General features: G+C 68.5%; 2 protein-coding genes across 3 annotated transcripts in view; one reads left to right on the top strand and one right to left on the bottom strand.

The window, feature by feature from the left end:
* The first annotated feature begins 2,643 nt into the window (after positions 1-2,643).
* The window catches only part of DPYSL5 (dihydropyrimidinase like 5), a 13,210-nt gene continuing 4,788 nt past the window's right edge, over positions 2,644-11,065 (top strand). Inside the window, exons 1-8 of one of the 2 annotated variants that reach the window (XM_015615822.3) lie at positions 2,644-2,723; positions 7,200-7,464; positions 8,370-8,528; positions 9,132-9,311; positions 9,391-9,459; positions 9,625-9,669; positions 9,806-9,881; positions 10,618-10,774. In XM_015615822.3, the coding sequence (XP_015471308.1) occupies positions 7,204-7,464; positions 8,370-8,528; positions 9,132-9,311; positions 9,391-9,459; positions 9,625-9,669; positions 9,806-9,881; positions 10,618-10,774 (947 nt within the window). In that variant the 5' untranslated portion in view covers positions 2,644-2,723; positions 7,200-7,203. Of the gene's footprint in view, positions 2,724-2,816; positions 2,883-7,199; positions 7,465-8,369; positions 8,529-9,131; positions 9,312-9,390; positions 9,460-9,624; positions 9,670-9,805; positions 9,882-10,617; positions 10,775-11,065 lie in introns of those variants that run through there. The other variant, XM_015615823.3, reaches the window with a different exon arrangement.
* On the bottom strand, positions 3,895-6,784 carry LOC107198679 (translation initiation factor IF-2-like). Its single transcript, XM_015615819.1, has 2 exons — positions 6,564-6,784; positions 3,895-4,708 (listed from the first exon to the last, which is right to left on the bottom strand). The coding sequence occupies exons 1-2, from the start codon at positions 6,782-6,784 to the stop codon at positions 3,895-3,897; spliced, it is 1,035 nt and encodes a 344-aa protein (XP_015471305.1).

Raw genomic sequence — 11,065 nt, 5'->3', positions numbered from 1 at the left:
AGAAGAGTGTGGTGGCAGAGGAGAAGAGGGTGGTGGCAGAGGAGAAGAGGGTGGTGGCAGAGGCTGGACACGGCTCCCAGAGCCGTGGTGCTGCCAATCCCCCGGCAGGGCAGCAGGAAGGGGGGGACTGTGCCCCTCTGCCCTGCTCTGCTGAGACCCCACCCTGGAGCTGCCCCAGCCCTGGGGCTGTTCAGAGCTAGAGCACAAGTGTCCAACACCGTTAGGGCCACGGAAGGGAGGAATTTGTGTCAGGAAGGTGCCAATTGCAGGCCTGGAAGAGTCGAGATCGGCACATCCTGGTTTAACACGTCCGGACAAAACATCCCAGTGTGTGGAGAGAAACAAGTGTCAAACACGAGTCACAGCCAAACACCGCTCCAGTTAGGGACAGAAGGCAGCTGTGATCACCAGTGGCCACCCAAAACTCCCAAATATGCCCTGTGGATACCTGGAACTGGGCACTGGATGAACTGGTGCCCAGGTGTGAGGAAGATAAATTCAGTGATCTTGTACCTAGGGTGGGCTAACAAAGCTTGGGAAGAGGGATGTGCCCCTGGGGGTGGAACCAAGAATGAAGAACTCACCAGGCACGAGGACACTCAGAAGAAACCCCGAGAGGAGGAAGAAACCAGTAACACCAGCTGGGGAGCTGAGCTGCCCCTGCCCCAGCAGCAGAAGGGGTAACTCCAGCAGGGGCAGATGGCGACCACTGACTCAGGGCCCAGACACCCAAAAACCCCCAATGCAAAAGGAGAGTAATACTGAGCAGGGGACTAATTAGCATAAAAAGCAAGAGACATCTTTAACCAATGGAAGGTAGACCACTAATTAACAAGAGAACTGTGTAACTTGTAGCCAATGACACCAATTCCTTTGTTGGCTAGAATGTTTAAATAGTGAAAAGATTTGACAGTTGGGACAGGGCTTTGTGGATTTTCCAGCCAGCCCCCTTTCCGTGCAGAACTACGAACCAGGCCCCCCAGCCCAGCACTGAGGAGCCCGGGGTGAAGGAGCAAGGGGGCACTGCTGGATCCACAGCTGGGACTCTCTTTATCCCTCTCTCTCCACTTTTCTATTTCTTTATCTCTCTAGCTCACATTCATTAAGTAAAATCCATACTGTTGGCTTTGGCATAGGATCTCATTTGCAGCTTAATTCAGGCAGAGGCATCTCCCACTAATTGGATCTTAACAGGGCCGAACATCAGCAGCACCTGGAGAGAGCCCAGAAGAGGCCCCGGAGCTGCTCCAGGGCTGGAGCCCCTCTGCCATGGAGCCAGGCTGGGAGAGCTGGGGGTGCTCACCTGGAGAAGGATCCAGGGAGAGCTCAGAGCCCCTTGCAGGGCCCAAAGGGGCTCCAGGAGAGCTGGAGAGGGACTGGGGACAAGGGCTGGAGGGCCAGGAGCCAGGGAATGGCTGCCAGTGGCAGAGGGCAGGGCTGGATGGGATTTTGGGGTGGATTTTTCCCTGTGAGGGTGGGCAGGCCCTGGCACAGATCTGTGACTGTGATGACCAGGTGTGCAGACCTGTCCCCGTGCCCAAGGGACGAGCGGGACCGAGCCTGGCTGGAGAAGGGACCAGCAGGGACGTGACAGGGACAAATGCCACACGCTGCCCTGGGGAAGGAAGAGCCCCTGGCAGTGACATGGGCTGGGGCAGCTCTGTGGGAAGGACCTGGGGGTCCTGGCAGAGACAGAAGGAACGTGTGCCCACAGTGCCACTAATCCAGGGGAGACAGCAAAGCCCCAGAGACACCAAAGGGCTCAGTGCTCAGCACCTGGCACAGTTGGACGGTGCCTGGCAACAGGGTGACAATAGGGATGGGATGGCATGGGATGGGATGGGATGGCATGGCATGGCATGGCATGGCATGGGACAGGTTGGGACGGGATGGGACAGGAAGTGGACATTAGGGTGGGGATGAAGCAGGAGGTTCCTCCAGCTCCATGGCCCAACCCTGTGTCCCCACTGCTGCACCAGCTCCAGCACCACAGGCCAAGGGCCACATCCATCACTCCAGGTGTCCAGTGCCAGCAGCCCGCCAGGCCTGGGGACACATCGTGTCCTGTCACCACAGGTCAGGAGCCTGAGGCCACTGAGATGGGCTGTGCCAGGAGCTCGGCGGCCACCGGGACCAACAGGGGGATGCGGGGCAGGAGGCAAAGGGCTGTGGGCAGGGGCTGGGGGTGTCCCGGAAGTGTCCCGGGGGTGTCCCGGGGGTGTACCGGGATGGTCCCGGGGGTTTCCCGGGGGTGTCCCGGGGGTGTCCCGGAGGTGTCCCGGGGGTGTCCCGGGGGTGTCCCAGGATGGTCCCGGGGGTGTCCCAGGGATGTCCAGGGATGGTCCCGGGGGTGTCCCGGGGGTGTCCCGGGGGTGTCCCGGGGATGTCCCGGAGGTGTCCCGGGGGTGTCCTGGGGATGTCCCGGGGATGCCCCGGAGGTGTCACCGGGGGTCCAGGGGTCACCGGGGTCTCCTCGCGCGCTCCGTCACCAAGGCAACGGCGCGTGCAGGTGCCGGGGGGCGGGGACTCGGGCCTTGGCCCCGCCCCCTCCGCCTGTCAGTCAGGTCGCGCGCAGCCCACCCTGCTGGGGGCTCGGCCCCGCCCCCAGAGCCCAGAACGGGCGGTGATTGGTCCAGACGCTCGAGGCCCCGCCCCCGCGGCGCAGGTTCGGGTGAGAGGCGATCGCGGCCGGAGCGGCACCGGGAGCGGCACCGGAGCGGGAGGTACCGGCGGGGCCGGGCGGGGCCGGGGGGGCCGGGCAGGGCCGCGCTGGGCTGAGCTGGGCTGGGCTGGGCTGGGCTGCGCTGCATCGGGCTTGGCTTTTCCTTTCCCGCACCGGCGGACCTGGCTCGTTGTCGCGACGGGTTGGACAATCGCGACAGGTGCGTGTGTCTCGACAGGCGCGAGTGAATCGACCGGCGAGGATGGAGGGGAGTGCCCCGCCATCGCCGCCCGGGGCGCTCCGGGGGGTATCGGCAGCCAGAAAAGCTGTATGTGGCCGCCGCCCACCTATGGCGACATACCTGTCGCGACAGGGCGATGGTGTCGCGACAGCGCGAGGGGTTCGCCTCGGCGATGTGTGATGCCGGGGACGGCTGCTCCTCCTCGAGCGGGCCGGGCTCCCTCGTCGGCGCCCTGTCGCGATCGGAAGCGGAGCAGCAGGTGCGCGGGGCACGGCGGAGCGAGGACCCCGGGGCGGCAGGGGCGCGGGGGGCGAGGGGCGGCAGGGGTCCCGCCGGGCCCGGCTCATTGTTCCGCCGGGTCTCCCGGGCGGCCCCGCCCCGGCTCGGAGCATCCTTTGTGCTGGGCGGCCCCGGGCTTTGTCTGCGAAGCCGCCCCGGGCCGGTGAGACCGGGACCCCCCGCGCCTCCGGACCCCGCACGGGGACCCCCCGTACTCCCCGCATCGCGCTCCGGGGACCCACGGCAGCGGCACCGCCCCCGCGCCTCGCCCGGGCCCGGCCCAGACCGGGGCTGCGCCCAGCCCGGCGCCCCACACCGGGGGTCGGCCCGGCTCTCCAGCGGGGACCCCCGGCCCGAGCCCCCCGTCTGGCAGCAGCCCCGTTTCGGTGACCGCCGCTCCGGCCTCCTGCCGCAATGACCCGGGGGTCAGCGCCGGGGGGTGCCGGGGAGCCGGGAGCGGGGATGTGACCCTCCGGCATCCTGCACCGGGACCCTCCGCAGCGCCCCGCGCCCGCTCGGGCGTGGCCGCTCAGTGCCCGTTTCCGTGCCCGGGCTGGGCCGGGCCGGGCCAAGGTGCCCGCGGGGACAAGGAGCGCCCGCAGCATCCCGGGCTTGGCGGCAGCAGCTCTGACGGAGCATCCTTTGCCCGCCGATCGCGGCCCCCGCGGGTGTCCTGGTCCTTGCCGGGGCGGTGGCTCGGTGGCTCCGCATCTCATCCTGGCCGGGGGGACGGTCGGTGGGACCGCGGCAGCGAGACCCCGAGCCAAGGCGGGGCTGGGGGGCCGAGGTGCTGTGACCACCCCCCCGGGGCATCTCTCGGGCGGAGAGCGGTGCCCACCCAGCCGCCGCCTCTGGCCAGGGACAAGCAGCGGTCGCGGGTCGGTGTCCCCGGAGTGACGGTCCCCGAGCCCAGCCTGACAAAGGGGAGTCCCCGCCGGCGGGGTGGTGCGGGCCGGGGGCGGCCGGGGTGGGTGCCGGGGTCTCGCCGGCGCAGACAAAAGCGGGGGGCGGTGAGGGGCCCCCGGCCTCGCCGCGCCGCACAATGCGGCAGCCCCGGCACAAAGGCCGGGCCCGGCAGCCGCCCCGACCCCAACAGGTGCCCCTGGCAGCCCCCGCCGGGGCCGGGGTCCCTTTGTCCTGCCGGGGTCACAGCTGTCCTCGCGGCCGGGGGCCCCCGCGGCAGCCGGCGGGGCTGGGGGGGCTGCGAGCCCCCCGAACGGTCGCGCCGCTTTGTGTGCCGGGAATCGGAGCCGCGGCCACCGCCTGCCGAGCTGGCCGAGCCGGGGGGCTGCGGCGCGGGGTGGGCGGGGGTCCCCGGGGTGCCTGCTGGTGGCCCCCCCGGCGCTGACGCTGCGTTTCTGCCCTGCTCGGGAGGCTGTTGTCTGGCAGAAGCCTCTGGCCACCGCGCCAGCACGGCCACCGCCGGCTGATGCTGGCTGTGGCACCACGCTGCAGCTGCCGGCTGGAACGCGGGCAAGGGCCCCGCTGCCACCGGGGCTGGTGCCGTGCTTGCACTGCGGCCCCGGCTGGGGGATGGAGGGGCAGAGCCCCTGGGGATGCTCAGTCTGAGCTTGGAGGTCACTGGTGTAAGCTGGGGGGGCACTGGTGTGAGCGCTGGGATTGAGCTGGGGGCCACAGCGTGTGAGACCAGGGCACCGGTGTGACGACTGGGAGTGAGCTGGGGTCACTGGTGTGAGCTGGGGGGGCCGAGTGGGAGCTCTGGGCGTGATCTGGGGGCAGTGAGAGTGAACTGGGGGCACTGGTGTGCCAGACAGGCCGCTGTGGGCATCCAGAGCTGGGCACGGTGTGGGGACATCAGGGCTGTGCCACGGGCAGTGCAGGGCGTAGCTGAGGGTTCCCTGGGCAGGGGGTGGGAAGGGTTCCTGGACCAGCGGCACGAGGGCAGCGTGGTGGCAGCAGCGTGGGTGGCTCCGTGGTGGCCACAGGCAGCACGTGGAGCTGCCAGCTCTTCTCTGTGCACGGTGGCCAGCCCACGCTTGTGCCCCCAGCGATGTCCTGTCCCCTCGCCAGCCCCACACCCCCTCTGCCATGCTGACACCCCTCCTGTCCACCCACGGCAGCCCCCCGTGCCCCGCTCCCCCGTGCCAGGGGTCTTACGGTACTAGGTGCTGCGGCACCGCTGGCAGCCGCGTGCTCCGTGCTCCAGATCCGTCACCACAGCCCGCTTTCATCTCGGGATGCGACGTGCCGCCTCCCCGACAGCCCCTCTGCACTGTGCCGCCTCCCCCCCGCACCCCTTCCTGCATCTCCTGCCTGGCCCAGCCCTGCTCTGGGGTCCCGGGGGCTCAGAGGGCCAGTGTGCACCGCGGTGGCACCGTGGGCACCGGCTCGTCCCCTCTGGGCTCACCCCACCGAGGACAAGCTCTGTCCTGGTGTCTGACTGGTGTGGGGACTCGGAGAGCCCTAGGCTGGGGCTGACCCCCTTGTTCCTGTCGCCCCCCTCACCCCTTGCAGTGTAGCTCTGGGTCCTGATGTCCCCCAGCACAGCCCTCACTCGGGGCAGCAGCTTCCCCACGTGCCTGAGGCAGAGCTGGGGGGCAGCGGGAGGCAGCCGTGGGCACCGCGCCACTGGGTGCCGGTGCCCGGCGTGCCACAGTGGCCTGGCACGCTGCACGAGGCCACTGCCAGCCCGCCTCGGTCCCCTGGGGGGTTCCTCAGCAGGGGCACAGCTGTGCATGCCGGTGACATTCCCGAGGGGGGCCGCCTGCAGGACCCCGGCAGCTGCTCCTGCTGCTCTGAGCCGAGGTGAGGGCACCAGGACACGGCGCCAGCTGGCACCAGCATCACCCACGGCAGCCCCTGTGCGACCCAGGGACAGGAGCCGGCCCAGGAAGGGCTATTGGTCCCCCCCGGTGCAGTGGTGGTCCCTGGGAACAGCCACTTGCCCCCAGCCCTGCAGCTGCCTGGGCCTGGGAATGCCCAGCTGCCAGCAAAGCCCGGCCCAGCCTCACGGCCACCGCGGCTCCTGCCAGCTCTGGTGCCTGAGGAGCCATTTGCTGCCTGGGATGGGCACAGGAAACCCCTGCCACAGCTCTGGACAGTCCCTTCAGAGCACTGTCCTGGTCTCAGCACCCAGCTGGGGCCGTGGCAGCACCAGCCACCCCTCGCCACAAGGGCCCTGTCCCCAGAGCAGCAGCAGCAGCCTTTGCCTGGCTCCGCTGTGGCCCCAGTGTGCCTGTCCGAGGGGCTGGGCACCCCGGGCTGGGCACAGCAGGGGTTGTTCCAGCGGTGCCAGACTGTCCCACGCTGCCCCTGGGGGTCCCTGGTGGCCCCACAGTGGGGACAGTGAGGCAGGGGGCTCTCTGTGGGTCTCTGCAGTGAGGTCTCTGGTTTGGGGGCTCTGGGGGGGTCCCAGCCCACCTCGTGCCCCCCGGGTGGGCAGAGCCGCACATGTCCCTGCTCTGATGGGTCGATGGTGTTTGACCTTCACCGAGTGACTCATTGATCCTGTCTGGGGGTGCCCCTCGCTGCCGGGGGCTGGGGCAGCGCTGAGGCAGGGCGGGGGTCTCTGGCACAGCTGGCACCTCATGGGCCTGCGGGCAGAGACCCTGGCGAGTGGTGTCAGCCCTGGTGCTGTCCATGCCGGTCCTGGTCACTCACAGGGACGAGGTGGGCAGCCCACCCTGGGCGAGTCACTTTGTGGGGACGCCCAGCAGTGTCCCCATGGCAGGTGTGGCAATGGCAGTGGGGGGTGGCAGGGACGGGGTCTGGCAGCCCTGCTCCAGGAGCTGGGTCTGCAGGGTGGCACTGGCCGGGGTGCAGCCCGGAGTCACTGGAGAGGGGCTCGTGGCAGGGAAGCAGCCCCAGCTCCATGCCAGGGCCCCTCCTCTCCGCGGATTTCCCGGGATAATCCATTGACACGGCCCGTGGAGGATGCGCAGCTGCGGGGCCGAGCCCTGCCCGCACCGGGGCACCTCCGGCGAGGGTGGGCGGTGGAGTGACCCCCCAGCCCTGGGGGCTCCTGGTGGTCACCCCGGTGCTGCCTCTGCCCCGCAGCACCATGATGGCCAACGCGGCCACCATGCGGATCCTCATCAAGGGGGGGAAGGTGGTGAACGACGACTGCACCCTCGAGGCCGACGTCTACATCGAGAATGGCATCATCCAGCAAGTGGGGCGCGAGCTGATGATCCCCGGCGGTGCCAAGGTCATCGATGCCACCGGCAAGCTCGTCATCCCGGGCGGCATCGACACCAGCACCCACTTCCACCAGACCTTCATGAACGCCACCTGTGTCGATGACTTCTACCACGGCACCAAGGTACCCCCGCGGGCTGAGCGGGGTCTGCTCCCCGCTCTGGGGGCTCCCTGGGGGCACAGGCTGCTGCAGGCAGCTCAGCCCCAGCACCACGGCCATCCCAGCAGCATCAGCTCCCCAGGAGCCTTGTGGCGTGGCACCGCCTGTCCCCACGTCCCCGTCCATCACGTCCCCTCCTCCCCCGCCGGGGCCGTGGCACCCCGTGCCAGCCCAGGGACCCTCTGCCCTGCCTGTGCCGGTGGCACTGTGTACCGAGTGTCAAGGGGCCAGCACAGGACTGTCCCTGCAGCTTGTCCCACTGTCCCCAGCACCCACACAGAGCAGCCATTGTGCCGGGCCAGCGCTGGCCGTGCCTGTCCCCAGGGTGTCCCTGGGCAGGGGGCTCGGCGGTGTGCCGGGGGGGACGGGCCGGGGCAGTGCCCACGGGCGCCACATGCCAGGCCTGCTCCCTGTCACTGTCACCCGCCTCGTGGCACCGCGCCGGCAGCTCCCGAGAGGGCCGATGGGCAAAGGAGCTTTGGGGATTAGCGGGGCCGGGTGAGCCGGGGACACCGGCAGTGCCACCGCGCCTGCACCGCCGCCCACGCTGCCGCCGCGGGGGGAGCTCTGTGCCAGGGGGGCTGCGGGGTCCCTCAGCACCCCAATCCGGTGCCTGGGGCTCGGGGGAGCAGTGGGTGCCCCGGTGGTGGCAGGATGGGGCCCTCCAGATGTGTCACACGCCCAGATGTGCTGCTGCCTTTGGGGGATGCGGGGGCCCTGCCTGCAGCCGGGACCCCCACACGTCTGTGTGCCCAAACGCGGCCCCCCCAGCCCGGCACCCCCGAGCTCGCCCGGCTCACGGCAGGGCAGGGCCGGTGCCAGCAGTGGGGGTCAATCCTGACCGCCCCCGCGGGCCCTGTGCCCCGCAGGCAGCGCTGGTGGGGGGCACGACGATGATCATCGGCCACGTCCTGCCCGACAAGGAGACGTCGCTGCTGGACGCCTACGAGAAGTGCCGCAGCCTGGCCGACCCCAAGGTGTGCTGCGACTACGCCTTGCACATGGGCATCACCTGGTGGGCGCCCAAGGTGAGTCTGGCACGGCTCCGGGAGCAGCTGCCGGGGTTAATTCCCAGCCCCGCTGATCCCATTAGCTGCTTGGGGGGTGGGCTGAGCCCCCAGGATGCCTTTTGAGCTGCCCTGAGCCGGGCTCAGCGGGGCAGGGGCTCAGGGGTGCCCTGGGCCAAGGGGTCCCTGTGGGGCTGGGCCCCTCAATGGGACAAGGAAGGTGCTGCTGCTGCTCCGTGGAGGGGAGCAGGGTCCCCGGAGCTGGTGGTCCCAGCAGCCCACAGCACGACCCCTGTGGGGGCGATGGGCAGGACTGGTGACCAGACCCCAACCCGCGGCACACTCAGCCCCTGCAATCCCCTCAAAGCTGCTGGAGTGGGATCAGAGCTGGCTCCCAGAGGGGGAGGGAGGGAGGGAGGGAGCTCCTCCTCTCTGCAGGGAGACCCCAGCCCCGAGTCCCTTTCCAGCAGAGGGATGGCGTGGGTACCCCCTGGGGACAGGAAAATCCCTTCTGCTCTCCCCAGCGTCTGGCACTGCCCGCACCACACAGGAACGCACATCCCGTGTCCCCAGCGCGGCCCCTCGGGCGCTGAGGCCCCACTTTAACCCCCTGTCCCGGCACAGGTGAAGGCAGAGATGGAGACGCTGGTGCGGGAGAAGGGGGTGAACTCCTTCCAGATGTTCATGACCTACAAGGACCTGTACATGCTGCGGGACAGCGAGCTCTACCAGGTCCTGCGCGCCTGCCGCGACATCGGCGCCATCGCCCGCGTCCACGCCGAGAACGGAGAGCTGGTGGCCGAGGTGAGGGCAGAGCAGGGCGGGGCAATGGGCACCCAGCTGGGGCAGCAGAACCTTCACCCTGACCCCAAAAATTCCCCAGGGAGCCAAGGAAGCTCTGGATCTGGGCATTACGGGACCGGAGGGAATCGAGATCAGCCGGCCTGAAGAGGTAGGTGACGGCAGGTGTCACCGTGTCACTGCAGCAGTGGCATGGGATGTGGCTGGGATGGTCCAGGACATCCATATGGCTGCCACCACCCATCCCTGTGTCACCCACGCACCTGTTGGTGCCACCGTTGTGTGTCACGTGTGTCACCACCGGCTCTCTCTGCAGCTGGAAGCTGAGGCCACGCACCGTGTCATCACCATCGCCAACCGGGTGAGTGGTCCTGGGCATCACCCGGTGGGGGTGGGTGTCCCGGTTCCATGGGGGGTCCCTGGGCCCCAGTCGGGGTGCAGGAACCCCCGGGGAGCTGGGCTGTCACAGAGACAGCAGCACTGACCCCTCTCCACAGACCCACTGTCCTGTGTACCTGGTGAACGTCTCCAGCATGTCCGCGGGGGATGTCATCGCCGCTGCCAAGATGCAAGGTAGGGGACACGGGTGGGGACCTCCCTCCCCAGCACACGGGGACACCTGTGTGGGTACAGAAAAACCCCGTGACACAGGACACACGTGGCCACTGGGGAGGTTTGGGGCTCGGAGGGATGAGGACATGGATTGGGGAGCTGTGGACATGCAGAGACACGAGGGCACCCATGGGAACCCGTGGGTACCTGTGGGGCCGTGCCCTGGCACAGGTGAGCACACCTGGGGCCCCAGATCTGCTTGTACACACGGGGCACACACAGGTCACACACACATACAGGTCACACACACACAGGTTACACACAGGTTACACACAGGTCACACACGGGGCACACACAGGTTACACACACACACACAGGTCACACCCAGGTCACACCCAGGTCACACCCAGGTCACACCCAGGTCACACCCAGGTCACACACACCCAGGTCACACACACAGGTCACACACACAGGTCACACACACAGGTCACACACAGGTCACACCCAGGTCACACACACACAGGTCACACACACAGGTCACACACACAGGTCACACACAGGTCACACACAGGTCACACACACACACACACACACAGGTCACACACAGGTCACACACACACACACACACACACACAGGACAGAGGGCTCATGCCCTGGCAGGAACAGGGGCATGCTGACATGGACACACACGTGTGCCCCGTGCACACCGGCCGCCGCACGCCCGCCTGTTGCACACGCGTGTGCCTCCACCTGGCAGGGAAGGTGGTGTACGCGGAGACGACCACGGCGCACGCCACGCTCACCGGGCTGCACTACTACCACCAGGACTGGTTCCACGCCGCCGCCTACGTCACCGTGCCGCCGCTGCGCCTCGACACCAACACCTCCGCCTACCTCATGAGCCTGCTCGCCAAGTGAGACCTGCCCCGGGCACCCCTCCCTGCCCCGGGCACCCCTCCCTGCCCCGGGCACCCCCTTCCTTCCCTAGGCACCCCCTCCCTGCCCCGGGCACCCCTCCCTGCCCCGGGCACCCCCTCCCTGCCCCAGGCACCCTCTTCCCTGTCCCAGGCACCCCCTCCCTGCCAGCTGCACTTGCCAGGGCCATTAATCCATCCTTGTGTCCGGCACAGCCAGGTGTCACCCCCTGGGTGCCAGGCTGTCCAGCTGTGCCATTGCCCCAAGCACTCTGCTCCCCTGGTGCTGTG

The sequence above is a fragment of the Parus major genome, unplaced genomic scaffold, assembly GCF_001522545.3.
Source record: "Parus major isolate Abel unplaced genomic scaffold, Parus_major1.1 Scaffold276, whole genome shotgun sequence".
Taxonomy (NCBI): domain Eukaryota; kingdom Metazoa; phylum Chordata; class Aves; order Passeriformes; family Paridae; genus Parus; species Parus major.
The sequence above is the reverse complement of the archived record's forward strand: the minus strand, read 5'-3'. Positions and strand labels throughout refer to the sequence as shown.

Coding starts and splice junctions, on each gene's coding strand:
- LOC107198679 (XM_015615819.1), bottom strand. CDS start 6,784: ATGGACAGCACCAGGGCTGACACCACTCGCCAGGGTCTCTGCCCGCAG. Junction 4,709..6,563: donor GCCCACCCGGGGGGCACGAG/GTGGGCTGGGAC, acceptor TCCATCCCCCAG/CCGGGGCCGCAGTGCAAGCA.